This window comes from Cetorhinus maximus, unplaced genomic scaffold, assembly GCF_964194155.1.
Source record: "Cetorhinus maximus unplaced genomic scaffold, sCetMax3.hap1.1 HAP1_SCAFFOLD_1244, whole genome shotgun sequence".
In the NCBI taxonomy this organism is placed as follows: Eukaryota; Metazoa; Chordata; class Chondrichthyes; order Lamniformes; family Cetorhinidae; genus Cetorhinus; species Cetorhinus maximus.
The window spans coordinates 78805-95945 of NW_027597186.1; the positions used below are offsets into that span (position 1 = coordinate 78805).

Sequence of the window (17141 nt, forward strand, 5' to 3'; positions counted from 1 at the left end):
TGGTGATTTCCCAAATGCTTAAATAAAATTTTAATCACTCTGCATCCTTAATAAAATCGGAGCCTGTGGGTCAAGGTTTAACCGGAAACTGACATTGCGTCCCATCTCCTCCTCCCCCCCCCCCCCCCCCCCCCTCCACCGGGCGGAAGAGAATGTCACTTCCGCCGTCCCATTTCCGGTCGCGACCCCGGAAGTGCTGGTTGCTGCAGCGACGGTAGGCGGCTGGAGATGGAGAGAGAGAGAGAGAGGGGGGGAAGGGAGAGTCACCGTCACCAATGAGATGCTAATTCATGCAGATGTATGCTAATTGAGGCAGCAGCTGGCCCCGCCCCCTTCCTCCTCAGCTCCTCCTCCCCCTCCACCTCCCCCTCTTGGACTTCTCTCCTGGCCTCTGGAACCCCTGCCCGCACTGGTGACCATCCCTCCCCGGGAGCCCACCAGCGGCGCCATGAGTGGCGGCCGGGACCCAGACAGCTTCCCACTCCACCGCCTCGTCTGGCACAACCACTACCGGGAGCTGGAGACCGCGCTGCAGGCCGGGCAGGTAATCGGGGCAGGGGGCATTCCCGGATCTGAGACGGTGGGTAACGGGCCCATGTAAACAGTCACGGGGGGCTGTGTCGACTGTCATAGGGCTATGTAAACAGTCACAGGGGCTGTGTTGACTGTCACGGGGCTATGTAAACAGTCACGGGCTAGTACGAGTGTCACGGGGCTATGTAAACAGTCATGGGGACTGTGTCGACTGTCAAAGGGCTATGTAAACGGTCACAGGGGCTGTGTTGACAGTCACGGGGCTATGTAAACAGTCACGGGCTAGTACAAGTGTCACGGGGCTATGTAAACAGTCACGGGGCTATGTTGACTGTCAGAGGGCTATGTAAACAGTCACAGGGGCTGTGTTGACTGTCACAGGGCTGGAACGAGTGACACGGGGCTATGTAAGCAGTCACGGTGCTACGTAAATTGTCACGGGGGCTGTGTCGAGTGTCACGGGGGCTGTGTCGAGTGTCACGGGGGCTGTGTCGAGTGTCACTGGGACTTTGTCGACAGCCACAGGCCATGTAAACTCTCACGGGGCTATGTAAATAGTCACGGGCTCTGTCAAATGTCACGGGGACTGTGTCAAGTGATATGGGGCTATGTAAACAGTCACGGGGATCATGTCGAGCGTCACGGGGGCTGTGTCGAGCGTCACGGGGGCCGAGTCGGGATCAGATCGGCAGGGTTAACGTGGAAGACAAATTTGTAGGGTGCATCATGGATTGTTTCTTAGAGCAAGACGTTGCAGAACCAACCCGGGAACCGGCTATTTTAGATCTATTACTGTAGTTAAGGATCCTCTAGGGGCTAGCGATCACAACATGGTAGAATTTCAAATTCAGTTTGAGGGCGAGCAACTCGGGTCTCAAACCAGTGTCCTCAACTTAAATAAGGGCAATTACAGAGGTAAGAAGAAAGAGCTGTCTAAAGCGCGGGATGGGGAAATAGACTAAGGGGAAGGTCAGTGGATGAGCAGTGGCAGACATTTAAGCAGATATTTCATTACGCTCAGCAAAAATTTATCCCGGTCAAAAAGAAGGACTCGATGAGAAGGATGAACCACCCGTGGTCAAGGAGAGTTTCCAATCGAAAACTGAGGCGTACAAAGCAGTGAAAACTTGTGGTAGGCCAGAGGGTTGGGAATTTTTTTAGGTACCAGCAGCAGATGACTAAAAAGCTATTGAAGAGGAAGAAAATTGATTTTGAAAGTAAATTGGCAAGAAATATAAAAACAAACAGCAAGAGCTTCTATGGATATATAAAAAGAGTGACTAAAGTGAGCGTGGGACCCTAGGAGGATGCAACAGGAGAATTGATAATGGGGAACAGGGAAATGGCGGGTAATTTAAACCAATATTTTGCATCGGTCTTCACGGTGGAGGACACCATAAACGTCCCAAAGATATCGGATAAGCAAGGAGCTGATGGGACCTCGAAAGACCTCGAGGGGCAAAGTATTTGACAACCTAATGGGACCAAAGGCAGACAAGTCTCCAGGACCTGATGGCCTGCATCCAAGGGTTTTAAAGGAAGTGGCTGCGGAGATAGTGGAGGCATTGGTGGAAATATTCCAGAACTCACTGGATTCCGGGAGGATTGGAAAACCGCTAATGTGACACCCCTGTTCAAGGAGGGAGGGAGACAAAAGCAGGAAACTATAGGCCAGTCAGCCTAACATCTGTCATTGGAAAAATGCTAGAGTCGTTATTAAGGAAGAAATAGCAGGGCATTTAGAAAAAACCTAACGCAATCAGAGTCAACATGGTCTTGTGAAAGGGAAATCATGTTTGACAAGTTTGCTTGTTATATCCTCAAAGAACTCTTGCAGAGTTGATGAAGGGGAACTGGTAGATGTTGTGTATTTGGATTTCCATGAGGCACTCGATAAGGTTCCAATAAAAGGTTATCTCACAAGATAGGAGCTCACGGTATTGAGGGTAATGTATTAGCATGGATTGGGGGTTGGTTAACACACACAAGGCAGAGAGTTGGGATTAATGGGTCTTTTTCAGGTCGGAAAGATGTAACTAGTGGAGTTCCGCAAGGATCAGTCCGAGGCCCTCAGTTATTTACTATCACGGGGGCCGCGTTGAGCGTCATGGGGCCGTGTAAAGAGTTACGGGGGCTGTGCCCAGTGTCACAGGGCCTAAGTAAACAGTCACAGGGCTATGTCGAGTGTGAGGGGGGGCTGTGTCGAGTGTGAGGGGGGCTGTGTCGAGTGTGACGGGGGCTGTGTCGAGTGTGACGGGGGGCTGTGTCGAGTGTGACGGGGGGCTGTGTCGAGTGTGACGGGGGGCTGTGTCGAGTGTGACCGGGGGGGCTGTGTCGAGTGTGACCAGGGGGCTGTGTTGAGCGTGATGGGGGGCTGTGTCGAGTGTTCACGTGGCTATGTAAACCATCACGGGGCTGTGTCGAGTGTCACGGGGCTATGTAAACAGTCATGGGGCTATGTAAACAGTGAGGGGGACTGTGTCGAGTGCCACAGGGCTATGTAAACAGTGATGGGGGGCTGTGTCGAGTGCCACGGGGCTATGTAAACAGTGACAGGGCTGTGTCGAGTGTCACGGGTCTATGTAAACAGTCATGGGGCTATGTAAACAGTGACAGGGCTGTGTCGAGTGTCACGGGGCTACGCAAACAGTCATGGGGCTATGTAAACAGTAACAGGGCTGTGTCAAGTGCCACAGGGCTATGTAAACATCATCGGGCTATCTAAACAGTCACAGGGCTGTGTTGAGTATCACAGGGCTGTGTTGAGTGTCACGGGGATATGTAAACAGCCACAGGGCCATGTAAACTGTCACTGGGCTGTGTTGAGTGTCACGGGGCCATGTAAACAGTCACGGAGCCATGTAAACAGTCACGGGGCTATGTAAATAGTCATCGGGCTATGTAAACAGTCACGGGGGCCACGTCGAGAGCCACAGGGCCACATCGAGAGTCGGGGGGCCGCATCGAGCGTCACGGGGCTATGTAAACAGTCACGGGGCCATGTAAACAGTCACGGGGCCATGTAAACAGTCACGGGCTATGTAAATAGTCACGGGGGTTGTGTCGAGTGTCACGGGGCTACGTAAACAGTCATCGGACTATATAAACAGTCACGGGGGCCACGTCGAGAGTCACAGGGGCCACATCGAGAGTCGGGGGGCCGCGTCGAGCGTCACGGGGCTATGTAAACAGTGACGGGGCTATGTAAACAGTGACGGGGGCTGTGTTGAGTGTCACGGGACTATGTAAACAATCACGGGGTTATGTAAACAGTGTCGGGGCTGTGTTGAGTGCCACGGGGCTATGTAAACAGTCACGGGGGCTGTGTCGAGTGTCACGGGGCCATATAAACAGTCACGGGGCCATGTAAACAGTCACGGGGCTGAGTTGAGTGTCCCGGGCTATGTAAATAGTCACGGGGGCTGTGTCAAGTGTCACAGGGCTACGTAAACAGTTATCGGGCTATGTAAACAGTCACAGGGGCCACGTCGAGAGTCACAGGGCCACATCGAGAGTCAGGGGGATGTAAACAGTGACGGGGCTATGTAAACAGTGTCGGGCTGTGTCGAGTGCCACGGGGCGATGTAAACAGTCACGGGGGCTGTGTCGAATGTCACGGGGCTATGTAAACAGTCACGGGGCCATGTAAACAGTCACAGAGCCATGTAAACAGTCACAGAGCCATGTAAACAGTCATAGGGCTATGTAAACAGTGATGGGGGCTGTGTCGAGTTTCACGGGGGCTGTGTCGACAGTCACTCACTCTCTTTTTTCTGACTGTTGTTTGTCTCTCTCACCTCCTCTTCGCCCTCTCGATCTCCCCTAGCATGACATCAATCTGGTTGATCCCCGTGGCCGGACGGCCCTTCACCTCGCCATATCCCTCGGGCACTTAGAGTCCGCCAGGGTTCTGCTACGGCACAGGACTGACGTCAGTAAGGAGAATGGCACTGGCTGGACAGGTGAGGTAGAGGGAAGAAGGGTTTGTGAGGGGTACGAGTTTGGGGAGCGGGGTTCATGAAGGGCACGGGTTTGGGGCAGAGGTGGGCAGGGGTTCGGGGCAGTGGGTTTGTAGGAGAGGGGCTGTTGGCGGATGTGATCGGGGGGGAGGGGGAGTGGGGGTGGCTCGGGGAGGCGATTGGTGGGGAGGTGGTTCTGGAGGGGAGGCGATTGAGGTTTGGGGGGAGGGGGGGTGTGAGGGGGTAACTGACGGGTTCATGGTTGGGGGGTGCGTGGGGAATGTGAAGGGTTGGCCGGGGTGGGTGGGGGTGGAATATCATGATGGGGATTGAGATTGAAACACCCCTTTTACTGTTTTCATCCTGCCTGAACCCTTTATCTCCCCCCCCTCCCCTTCTCTCTCTCCCTCCCTCTGTCACTCTTCTCACCTCCCTCTTCCTGCATATCTCCCCTTCCCTTTCTGCCCTCCCTCTGCCCCTCGCTCCCTCCTTCTCCCCCCACCCCACTCACTCCCTTTCTCCCTCATTCCCTTTCTTCCTCTTCCTTCCTTCCATCTCTTCCTCCTTCTCGCTCCCGCCTCCCTCTTCTGCCCGTCGCTCCCCCTCCCCCTTGTTCCCCCTTCCTCCCCCCCTCTCTCCCCTCCGTTCCTCTCCCCCTCCGTTCCTCTCCCCTCCGTTCCTCTTCCCCCTCCGTTCCTCTTCCCCCCTCCGTTCCTCTTCCCCCTCCGATCCTCTTCCCCCCGTTCCTCTTCCCCTCCGTTCCTCTCCCCCTCCGATCCTCTCCCCCTCCGTTCCTCTCCGTTCCTCTTCCCCTACCTTCCTCTCTCCCCCCCTCTCTCTCCCTCCCTCCCTTCCCTCTCCCCCTCTCTTCCTCTCCCCCCAATTTCTCCTCCCCCCCCACTTTCTCCTCCCTTCCTCTGCCCCCTTTCTTCATCTCTCCCCCTTCCTACCCTCCTCTCTCTCTCTCTCTCTCTCTCCTCTCTGCAGCACTCCAGGAGGCAGTCAGCACCAGCGACCCCGAGCTGGTGCAACTGGTTCTTCAGTTCCGTGACTACCAGCGCGCCACAGAACGTCTCGCTGGCATCCCTGAGCTCCTGAGCCAGCTCCGCAAGGTACCCTGCAGAAACCCTCCCCCCACTCCTTGCAAGCCGGAAATCCCGTCCTCTGGCCCGGCGTGTGCGTGATGTAGAATACTAGTCCTGGATGTCTCAGCCACCTTTCCTGGGACACTCCACGGGTTGCTCTGCTGCAGAGGTAGAGCCTCCCACGACATTATCGTTAAGTAAACCCGGCTGAGGTCATTCAGAGTTTAATTGCCCCCACCGGGTCGGCATATCCGTTGTGCCCTGGGTTGCAACCAGGCGTTACTCCACTGTCGATGATTGGGTCGGGGGCGGGGGAGATGCGTGCCCTCTTAAGATCCCCATCCCCCCCCCGCTGTGGTTCAGTAAAACCAGACTCGGGTCAGTCAGAGACCAATTGCACCGTTGGCAGAAATTTGCGCCAGGGCTGCAGAGCGAGACTGAGAGAGAGAGTGTAAGTGAGGGAGAGCCGGAATAATAGTGGATGAAAGCAGGAAGCAAGGAGTCTTCCTGGCAAATGCTATGTTGCCGTTGAAATGTGGGAGCTTATCGTTTTCAGGCCCGGGGAGTTGACAAGGAGCACAGTGGAAAATTTTACAGATATTCTGGCTCTGGTTTCTCGATGGCTGGGTGGTGGATTGGTGGGGGGTGGGAGATGGTGGGGTGGGGGGTAGAACGATCTGCTTTAATCATTTCACTTTCTCACCCTGCCCAGGCCTCTGACTTTTACGTTGAGATGAAATGGGAGTTCACGAGTTGGGGTGAGTCTCGATGATCGATTCAACTCCCTGAAACACGCATCAAACGATGCATGGACGGATTAATAATCCTTTCTCTCTGCCTGACTCTCTCCCTCTCTCTCTCTCTGACCCCTCTCACTCACCCATTCACACCACGTTGACCTCTGTTTCTCTCCCGCACTCTCTCTTTCTTTCTCTCTCTGTGTCTCTGCCTCCCTCGCTGTGTCTCTCCCTCTCCTTCTGTCTCCGTCTTTCTTTTTCTCTCTCTTTCTCTCTGCCTCATGCTCTCTCTGTCTTTCTCTCTCTTGCTCGCTCTCACTTTCGCCTTCATTCACTCATGCTGTCTGTCGCTCTCTCTCTCTCTCTCTCGCTCTCTCTCTGTTGGTTGCACTCTGTCTCCCTCACTCGCTCTCTCTCTTGCTCGCACTTTCTCTTTTACACGCTCGCTGTCTCTCCCTCACCATCTCCCTCGCTCGCTGTCTCTCCCTCGCTCGCACTCTTTTACACGCTCTCGCTCTCGCTCTTCCGCTCTCGGTCTCGCTCCCGCTCTCGCCCTCGCTCTCGCTCTCGCTCTCCTGCTCTCGCTCTCCTGCTCTTGCTCTCACGCTCTCGCTCTCGCCCTCCCGCTTTCGCTCTCGCGCTCCCGCTTTCGCTCTCGCCCTCCCGCTCTCGCTTTCGCTCTCTCGCTCTCCCGCTCCCGCTCTCGCTCTCCCGCTCTCGCCCTCGCTCTCGCTCTCCCGCTCTCACTCTCCCGCTCTCGCTCTCCCGCTCTCGCCCTCGCTCTCCCGCTCTCGCCCTCCCGCTCTCGCTCTCGCTCATGCACTCGCTCTCCCGCTCTCGCCCTCCCGCTATCCCGCTCCCGCTCCCGCTCTCACTCTCCTGCTGTCGCTCTCCCGCTCTCGCTCTCGCTCTCCCGCTCTCGCTGCCGCTCTCGTTCTCCCGCTCCCTCTCCCGCTCTCGCTCTCCCGCTCTCGCTCTCTCTCCCGCTCTTGACCTCCCGCTCTTGCTCTCGCCCTCCTGCTCTCGCCCTCGCTCTCGCTCTCCCGCTCTCGCTCTCCTGCTCTCGCTCTCCCGCTCTCGCCCTCGCCCTCCCGCTCTCGCTCCCGCTCTCGCCCTCCCGCTCTCGCTCTCCCGCTCCCGCCCTCGCCCTCGCTCTCCCACTCTTGCTCTCGCTCTCCCGCTCCCGCTCTCGCCCTCGCCCTCGCTCTCCCGCTCTCGCCCTCGCTCTCGCCCTCGCCCTTGCCCTCCCGCTCCCGCTCTCGCCCTCGCCCTCGCTCTCCCGCTCTCGCTCTCGCTCTCGCCCTCGCCCTCCCGCTCTCGCTCTTGCCCTCGCTCTCCCGCTCTCGCCCTCCCGCTCTCGCTCTCGCCCTCGCTCTCCCTCTCCCTCTCCCGCTCCCGCTCTCGCTCGCCCGCTCTCGCTCGCCCGCTCTCGCTCTCCCGCTCTCGCTCTCCCGCTCTCTCTCCCGCTCTCCCGCTCCCGCTCTCGCCCTCGCCCTCCCACTCTCGCTCTCCCGCTCCCGCTCTCGCTCTCGCCCTCGCTCTCCCGCTCTCCCTGTCCCGCTCCCGCTCTCGCTCGCCCGCTCTCGCTCTCCCGCTCTCGCCCTCGCTCTCGCTCTCCCGCTCCCGCTCTCGCCCTCGCCCTCCCGCTCTCGCTCTCCCGCTCCCGCTCTCGCTCTCGCCCTCGCTCTCCCGCTCTCCCTGTCCCGCTCCCGCTCTCGCTCGCCCGCTCTCGCTCTCCCGCTCTCGCCCTCGCTCTCGCTCTCCCGCTCTCGCTCTCCCGCTCTTGCTCTCCCGCTCTCGCCCTCGCTCTCGCTCTCCCGCTCTCGCTCTCCCGCTCTCGCTCTCCCGCTCTCGCCCTCGCTCTCCCGCTCTCGCCCTCCCGCTCTCGCTCTCGCTCATGCACTCGGTCTCCCGCTCTCGCCCTCCCGCTATCCCGCTCCCGCTCCCGCTCTCACTCTCCCGCTCTCGCTCTCGCTCTCGCTCTCCCGCTCCCGCTCTCGTTCTCCCGCTCCTGCTCCCTCTCCCGCTCTCGCTCTCGCTCTCCCGCTCTCACTCTCCCGCTGTCCTCGCTCTCCCGCTCCCGCTCTCGTTCTCCCGCTCCTGCTCCCTCTCCCGCTCTCGCTCTCGCTTTCCCGCTGTCGTTCCCCGCTCGCTCTCGCTGCCGCTCTCGTTCTCCCGCTCCCTCTCCCGCTCTCGCTCTCGCTCTCCCGCTCTCGCTCTCTCTCCCGCTCTCGACCTCCCGCTCTTGCTCTCGCCCTCCTGCTCTCGCCCTCGCTCTCGCTCTCCCGCTCTCGCTCTCCCGCTCTCGCTCTCCCGCTCTCGCCCTCGCCCTCCCGCTCTCGCTCCCGCTCTTGCTCTCGCCCTCGCTCCCGGCCCTTCTCTCGCTCTCCCGCCCTCGCCCTCGCCCTCGCTCTCCCACTCTTGCTCTCGCTCTCCCGCTCCCGCTCCCGCTCTCGCCCTCGCCCTCGCTCTCCCGCTCTCGCCCTCGCCCTCGCCCTTGCCCTCCCGCTCCCGCTCTCGCCCTCGCCCTCGCTCTCCCGCTCTCGCCCTCGCCCTCCCGCTCTCGCTCTTGCCCTCGCTCTCCCGCCTCGTCCCGCTCTCGCTCTCGCCCTCTCTCGCCGCTCTCGCTCTCCCGCCGCCCTCCCGCTCCCGCTCCCGCTCTCGCCCTCGCCCTCCCGCTCTCGCTCTCCCGCTCTTGCTCTCCCGCTCCCGCTCTCGCCCTCGCCCTCCCGCTCTCGCTCTCCCGCTCTCGCTCTCCCGCTCCCGCCCTCGCCCTCGCTCTCCCGCTTTCGCTCTCCCGCTCTCGCTCTCGCCCTCGCGCTCCCGCTCTCCCTGTCCCGCTCCCGCTCTCGCTCGCCCACTCTCGCTCTCCCGCTCTCGCTCTCTCGCTCTCGCTCTCCCGCTCTCGCTCTCCGCTCCCGCTCTCGCTCTCGCTCTCGTTCTCGCTCTCGCTCTGGCTGTCCCGCTCTACCGCTCCCGCTCTCGCTCTCCCTCTCCCGCTCCCGCTCTCCCTCTCCCGCTCCCGCTCTCGCTCGCCCGCTCTCGCTCTCCCGCTCCCGCTCTCGCTCTCTCGCTCTCTCGCTCTTGCTCTCCCGCTCCCGCTCTCGCTCTCCCGCTCTCGCTCTCTCTCTCGCTCTCGCTCTCCCGCTCTCTCTCCCGCTCTCGCTCTCGCTCTCGCTCTCCCGCTCTCGCTCTCGCTCTCGCTCTCCCGCCCTCGCTCTCGTTCTCTCTCCCGCCCTCGCTCTCGCTCTCGCTCTCCCGCTCCCGCTCCCGCTCCCGCTCTCGCTCCCGCTCTCGCTCTCGCTCTCCCGCTCTCGCTCCCGCTCTCGCTCTCCCGCTCTCGCTCTCGCTCTCCCGCTCTCGCTCTGGCTCTCCCTCTCTCGCTTTCCCTCTCTCGCTTTCCCGCTCTCTTGCTCTCATTTTCCCGCTCTCGCTCTCGCCCTCGTCCTCCCGCTCTCGCCCTCGCTCTCCCGCCCTCGCTCTCGCTCTACTGCTTTCGCTCCCGCTCTCCCGCTCTCCCGCTCTCGCTCTTGCTCTCGCTCTTGCTCTCCCTCTCCCTCTCCCGCTCTCGCTCCCGCTCTCGCCCTCGCTCTCCCGCTCTCGACCTCGCTCTCCCGCTCTCGTTCTCCCGCTCCCGCTCTCGCTCTCCCGCTCTCGCTCTCGCTCTCCCGCTCTCGCTCTCCCGCTCTCGACCTCGCTCTCCCGCGCTCATTCTCCCGCTCCCTCTCCCGCTCTCGCTCTCCCGCTCTCGCTCTCGCTCTCTCTCCCGCTCTCGCTCTCCCGCTCTCGCTCCCCCGCTCTCGCTCCCCCGCTCTCGCTCCCCCGCTCTCGCTCTCCCGCTCTCGCTCTCCCGCTCTCGCTCTCCCGCTCTCGCCCTCGCTCTCCTGCCCTCATTCTCGCTCTACTGCTTTCGCTCTCGCTCTCTCGCTCTCGCTCTCGCCCTCCCGCTTTTGCCCTCCCGCTATCGCTCTCGCTCTCCCGCTCTCGCTCCCCCGCTCTCGCTCCCCCGCTCTTGCTCTCCCGCTCTCGCTCTCGCCCTCCCGCTCTCGCCCTCCCGCTCTCGCTCCCGCTCTCGCTCTCCCGCTCTCGCTCTCGCTCTCCCGCTCTCGCTCTCGCTCTCCCGCTCTCGCTCTCGCTCCCGCTCTCGCTCTCGCCCTCGCTCTCCCGCTCTCGCTCTCGCTCTCCCGCTCTCGTTCTCCCGCTCCCACTCTCGCTCTCGCTCTCGCCCTCGCTCTCGCCCTCGCTCTCTCGCTCTCCCGCTCTCGTTCTCCCGCTCCCGTTCTCCCGCTCTCGCTCTCGTTCCCGCTCTCGCTCTCGCCCTCGCTCTCCCGCTCTCGCTCTCCCGCTCTCTCTCTCGCTCTCGCTCCCGCTCTCGTTCTCCCGCTCCCTCTCCCGCTCTCGCTCTCACCCTCGCCCTCGCTCTCCTGCTCTCGCTCTCGCTCTCCCGCTCTCGCTCTTCCGCTCTCGCTCTCGCTCTCCCGCTCTCGCTCTCCCGCTCTCGCCCTCGCTCTCCCGCTCTCGCTCTCGCACTCCCGCTCCCTCTCCCTCTCCCGCTCTCGCTCTCCCGCTCTCGCTCTCGCTCTCGCTCTCCCGCTCTCGCTCTCGCTCTCGCTCTCGCTCTCGCTCTCCCGCTCTCGCTCTCGCTCTCGCTCTCCCGCTCTCGCTCTCGCTCTCGCTCTCGCTCTCGCTCTCCCGCTCTCGCTCTCGCTCTCCCGCTCTCGCTCTCGCTCTCCCGCTCTCGCTCTCGCTCTCGCTCTCCCGCTCTCGCTCTCGCTCTCCCGCTCTCGCTCTCTCTCTCGCTCTCTCTCTCGCTCTCTCTCTCGCTCTCTCTCTCGCTCTCGCTCTCGCTCTCCCGCTCTCGCTCTCCCTCTCGCTCTCGCTCTCCCGCTCTCCCGCTCTCGCTCTCGCTCTCCCGCTCCCGCTCTCGCTCTCGCTCTCGCTCTCCCGCTCTCGCTCCCGCTCTCGCTCTCGCTCTCGCTCTCCCGCTCTCGCACTCGCTCTCCCGCTCTCCCGCTCTCGCTCCCGCTCTCGCTCTCCCGCTCTCGCTCTCCCGCTCTCGCTCTCGCTCTCGCTCTCGCTCTCCCTCTCCCGCTCTCGCTCTCGCTCTCGTTCTCCCGCTCTCGCTCTCGCCCTCGCTCTCCCGCTCTCGCTCTCCCGCTCTCGCTCTCCCGCTCCTGCTCTCGCTCTCGCTCTCCCGCTCTCGCTCTCGCTCTCCCGCTCTCGCTCTCCCGCTCTCGCTCTCGCTCTCCTGCTCTCGCTCTCGCTCTCGCGCTCTCGCTCTCGCTCTCTCGCTCTCGCTCTCGCTCTCGCTCTCGCTCTCCCGCTCTCGCTCTCCCTCTCGCTCTCGCTCTCCCTCTCGCTCCCGCTCCCGCTCTCGCTCTCGCTCTTGCTCTCCCGCTCTCGCTCTCGCTCTCCCGCTCTCGCTCTCGCTCTCCCGCTCTCGCTCCCGCTCTCCCGCTCTCGCTCTCTCGCTCCCGCTCCCGCTCCCGCTCCCGCTCTCGCTCTCGCTCTCGCTCTCCCGCTCTCGCTCTCGCGCTCTCGCTCTCGCTCTAGCTCCTGCTCTCGCTCTCGCTCTCTCTCCCTCTCCCGCTCTCGCACTCGCTCTCCCGCTCTCGCTCCCGCTCTCGCTCTCCCGCTCTCGCTCTCGCTCTCGCTCTCGCTCTCCCGCTCTCGCTCTCGCTCTCGCTCTCGCTCTCGCTCTCCCGCTCTGGCTCTCCCGCTCTGGCTCTCCCGCTCTCGCTCCCGCTCTCGCTCCCGCTCTCGTTCTCGCTCTCGCTCTCGCTCTCCCGCTCTCGCTCCCGCTCTCCCGCTCTCGCTCTCTCGCTCCCGCTCCCGCTCTCGCTCTCGCTCTCGCTCTCCCGCTCTCGCTCTCGCGCTCTCGCTCTCGCTCTCGCTCTCGCTCCTGCTCTCGCTCTCGCTCTCTCTCCCGCTCCCGCTCTCGCACTCGCTCTCCCGCTCTCGCTCCCGCTCTCGCTCTCCCGCTCTCGCTCTCGCTCTCCCGCTCTCGCTCTCTCTCTCGCTCTCGCTCTCGCTCTCCCGCTCTCGCTCTCCCTCTCGCTCTCGCTCTCCCTCTCGCTCTCGCTCTCGCTCCCGCTCCCGCTCTCGCTCTCGCTCTTGCTCTCCCGCTCTCGCTCTCGCTCTCCCGCTCTCGCTCCCGCTCTCCCGCTCTCGCTCTCTCGCTCCCGCTCCCGCTCTCGCTCTCGCTCTCGCTCTCCCGCTCTCGCTCTCGCGCTCTCGCTCTCGCTCTAGCTCCTGCTCTCGCTCTCGCTCTCTCTCCCGCTCCCGCTCTCGCACTCGCTCTCCCGCTCTCGCTCCCGCTCTCGCTCTCGCTCTCCCACTCTCGCTCTCGCTCTCGCTCTCCCGCTCTCGCTCTCGCTCTCGCTCTCCCGCTCTGGCTCTCCCGCTCTGGCTCTCCCGCTCTCGCTCCCGCACTCGCTCCCGCTCTCGTTCTCGCTCTCTCTCCCGCTCTCGCTCTCGCTCTCGCTCTCCCGCTCTCGCTCTCGCGCTCTCGCTCTCGCTCCTGCTCTCGCTCTCGCTCTCTCTCCCGCTCCCGCTCTCGCACTCGCTCTCCCGCTCTCGCTCCCGCTCTCGCTCTCCCGCTCTCGCTCTCGCTCTCCCGCTCTCGCTCTCGCTCTCGTTCTCCCGCTCTGGCTCTCCCGCTCTGGCTCTCCAGCTCTCGCTCCCGCTCTCGCTCCCGCTCCCGCTCTCGCTCTCGCTCTCGCTCTCCCGCTCTCGCTCTGGCTCTCCCTCTCTCGCTTTCCCTCTCTCACTCTCCCGCTCTCTCGCTCTCACTTTCCCGCTCTCGCCCACGTCCTCCCGCTCTCGCCCTCGCTCTCCCGCCCTCGCTCTCGCTCTACTGCTTTCGCTCTCGCTCTTGCTCTCGCTCTCGCTCTCCCGCTCTCGGTCCCGCTCTCCCGCTCTCGCTCTCGCTCTCCCGCTCTGGCTCTCCCGCTCTGGCTCTCCCGCTCTGGCTCTCCCGCCCTCGCTCCCGCTCTCGCTCCCGCCCTCGCTCCCGCTCTCGCTCCCGCTCTCGCTCTCGCTCTCGCTCCCGCTCTCGCTCTCGCTCTCCCGCTCTCGCTCTGGCTCTCCCTCTCTCGCTTTCCCTCTCTCACTCTCCCGCTCTCTCGCTCTCACTTTCCCGCTCTCGCCCACGTCCTCCCGCTCTCGCCCTCGCTCTCCCGCCCTCGCTCTCGCTCTACTGCTTTCGCTCTCGCTCTCGCTCTCGCTCTCGCTCTTGCTCTCCCGCTCTCGGTCCCGCTCTCCCGCTCTCGCTCTCCCGCTCTCGCTCTCCCGCTCTCGCTCTCGCTCTCCCGCTCTCGCTCTGGCTCTCCCGCTCTGGCTCTCCCGCTCTGGCTCTCCCGCTCTCGCTCCCGCTCTCGCTCCCGCTCTCGCTCCCGCTCTCGCTCTTGCTCTCGCTCCCGCTCTCGCTCCCGCTCTCGCTCCCGCTCTCGCTCTCGCTCTCGCTCTCCCGCTCTCGCTCTGGCTCTCCCTCTCTCGCTTTCCCTCTCTCACTCTCCCGCTCTCTCGCTCTCACTTTCCCGCTCTCGCCCACGTCCTCCCGCTCTCGCCCTCGCTCTCCCGCCCTCGCTCTCGCTCTACTGCTTTCGCTCTCGCTCTCGCTCTCCCGCTCTCGCTCTCCCGCTTTCGCTCTCCCGCTCTCGCTCTCTCTCCCGCTCTCGCTCTCCTGCTCTCGCTCTCGCTCTCCCGCTCTCGCTCTCGCTCTCCCGCTCTCGCCCTTGCTCTCCCGCCCTCGCTCTCGCTCTACTGCTTTCGCTCTCGCTCTCGCTCTTGCTCTCGCTCTCGCTCTCGCTCTCCCGCTCTCGGTCCTGCTCTCCCGCTCTCGCTCTCCCGCTCTCGCTCTCCCGCTCTCGCTCTCCCGCTCTCGCTCGCTCTCCCGCTCTCGCTCTCCCACTCTCACCCTCGCCCTCGCTCTCCCGCCCTCGCTCTCTCGTTCCCTCCCTCGCTCTCTCGCTCCCTCCCTCGCTCTCTCGCTCCCTCCCGCGCTCTCTCGCTCCCTCCCGCGCTCTCTCGCTCCCTCCCTCGCTCTCTCGCGCCCTCCCTCGCTCTCTCTCTCCCGCCCTCGCTCTCTCTCTCCCGCCCTCGCTCTCTCTCTCCCGCCCTCGTTCTCTCTCTCCCGCCCTCGCTCTCCCACCCTCGCTCTCCCCCCCTCTCTCTCTCCCCCTCGCGCCCTCTCCCTCGCGCTCTCACTCGCTCCGTCTCACACACTTATTTGTCTCTTGCTCTCTCTTACAGTTCCCCTTGTCTCCAAGATTTGCCCGAGTGACGTTTACCGAGTGTGGAAAAGTGGAGCCAATTTACGGGTCGACACAACATTACTGGGTTTCGAGCACATGACCTGGCAACGGGGGAAACGTTCCTACATCTTCAAGGGTGAAGGTGAGGAGCGAAATGTCATGAAAAAGCTCCAGCAAACCTCCCAATTTCTACCCACTGTCCCCATCAAACACTCCCAGGACAGGTACAGCACGGGGTTAGATACAGAGTAAAGCTCCCTCTACACTGTCCCCATCAAACACTCCCAGGACAGGTACAACACGGGGTTAGATACAGAGTAAAGCTCCCTCTACACTGTCCCCATCAAACACTCCCAGGGCAGGTACAGCACGGGGTTAGATACAGAGTAAAGCTCCCTCTACACCGTCCCCATCAAACACTCCCAGGACAGGTACAGCACGGGGTTAGATACAGAGTAAAGCTCCCTCTACACCGTCCCCATCAAACACTCCCAGGACAGGTACAGCACGGGGTTAGATACAGAGTAAAGCTCCCTCTACACCGTCCCCATCAAACACTCCCAGGACAGGTACAGCACGGGGTTAGATACAGAGTAAAGCTCCCTCTACACCGTCCCCATCAAACACTCCCAGGACAGGTACAGCACGGGGTTAGATACAGAGTAAAGCTCCCTCTACACTGTCCCCACCAAACACTCCCAGGACATGTACAGCACGGGGTTAGATACAGAGTAAATCTCCCTCTACACTGTCCCCACCAAACATTCCCAGGACAGGTACAGGTACACGATGGTGAAAGAAATGTTGTACCCCGAAGGGTGAAAGTTCAGCTCACTGTCCAATCACAAGCTCTGTTCCTGGTTCTGCAGAAGAAGGGGCGGTGGTCATGGAGGTGGACCACGATAAGCAGCTGGTGTACACAGAAACCCTCTCCCTCGATCTCCATGACCCTGAGCTTGTACTGTCAGCCATGCAGCCCTCAGAGGAGCACATCGCCGGACGCCTCACTTCCCCCATTGTCTCCACTCACCTCGACACGAAGAACATCGCCTTTGAGAGGTAAATATTATACCCCCGTCCCCGAGCCCCGCGATTAGATCCCAGTCTGTAACTCACTCCCAGGTATCTGTTATTCTATAGATAAACCACCCCGAACCCCTCGATTAGATTCCAGTCTGTAACTCACTCCCGGGTATCTGTTATTCTATATATAAACCACCCCAACCCCCCTCGATTAGATCCCAGTCTGTAACTCACTCCCGGGTATCTGTTATTCTATATATAAACCCCACAAACGCTCGATTAGATTCCAGTCTGTAACTCACTCCCGGGTATCTGTTATTCTATATATAAACCACCCCGAACCCCTCGATTAGATTCCAGTCTGTTACTCACTCCCGGGTATCTGTTATTCTATATATAAACCACCCCGAACCCCTCGATTAGATTCCAGTCTGTAACTCACTCCCGGGTATCTGTTATTCTATATATAAAACACCCCGAACCCCTCGATTAGATTCCAGTCTGTAACTCACTCCCGGGTATCTGTTATTCTATATATAAACCACCCCAACCCCCCTCGATTAGATCCCAGTCTGTAACTCACTCCCGGGTATCTGTTATTCTATATATAAACCCCCCAAACGCTCGATTAGATTCCAATCTGTAACTCACTCCCGGGTATCTGCTATTCTATATATAAACCACCCCGAACCCCTCGATTAGATTCCAGTCTGTAACTCACTCCCGGGTATCTGCTATTCTATATATAAACCACCCCGAACCCCTCGATTAGATTCCAGTCTGTAACTCACTCCCGGGTATCTGTTATTCTATATATAAACCCCCGAACCCCTCAATTAGATTCCAGTCTGTAACTCACTCCCAGTATCTGTTATTCTATATATAAACCACCCCGAACCCCTCGATTAGATTCCAGTCTGTAATTCACTCCCAGTATCTGTTATTCTATATATAAACCACCCCGAGCCCCTCGATTAGATTCCAGTCTGTAACTCACTCCCGGGTATCTGTTATTCTATATATAAACCACCCGAACCCCTCGATTAGATTCCAGTCTGTAACTCACTCCCGGGTATCTGTTATTCTATATATAAACCCCCCGAACCCCTCGATTAGATTCCAGTCTGTAACTCACTCCCAGGTATCAGTTATTCTATATATAAACCACCCCGAACCCCTCGATAGATTCCAGTCTGTAACTCACTCCCGGGTATCTGTTATTCTATATATAAACACCCCCGAACCCCTCGATTAGATTCCAGTCTGTTACTCACTCCCAGTATCTGTTATTCTATATATAAACCCCCCGAACCCCTCGATTAGATTCCAGTCTGTAACTCACTCCCGGGTATCTGTTATTCTAAATATAAACCACCCCGAACCCCTCGATTAGATTCCAGTTTGTAACTCACTCCCGGGTATCTGTTATTCTATATATAATCACCCCCGAACCCCTCTATTAGATTCCAGTCTGTTACTCACTCCCGGGTATCTGTTATTCTATATAAAAACCCACTTTAACCCCTCGATTAGATTCCAGTCTGTAAC

At 60.7% G+C, this 17141-nt stretch overlaps 1 protein-coding gene across 1 annotated transcript; it reads left to right on the forward strand.

Annotated features, from left to right (window-relative positions):
* Nucleotides 1–205: 205 nt before the first annotated feature.
* On the forward strand, nucleotides 206–15633 carry LOC144675952 (ankyrin repeat domain-containing protein 13D-like). The gene is made up of 6 exons (XM_078536471.1): nucleotides 206–544; nucleotides 4361–4496; nucleotides 5481–5605; nucleotides 6291–6336; nucleotides 14569–14712; nucleotides 15440–15633. Exons 1-6 carry the CDS (start codon nucleotides 449–451, stop codon nucleotides 15631–15633), a joined length of 741 nt encoding a protein of 246 aa, XP_078392597.1. The 5' UTR covers nucleotides 206–448.
* The last annotated feature ends 1508 nt before the right edge of the window (nucleotides 15634–17141 follow it).

Excerpts from the sequence above, each read along its gene's own strand:
- LOC144675952 (XM_078536471.1), top strand. The coding sequence starts at position 449 with ATGAGTGGCGGCCGGGACCCAGACAGCTTCCCACTCCACCGCCTCGTC. Across the intron at positions 545-4,360 it reads CCGCGCTGCAGGCCGGGCAG|CATGACATCAATCTGGTTGA; the intron begins GTAATCGGGGCA and ends GATCTCCCCTAG. Across the intron at positions 6,337-14,568 it reads ATGGGAGTTCACGAGTTGGG|TTCCCCTTGTCTCCAAGATT; the intron begins GTGAGTCTCGAT and ends TCTCTCTTACAG.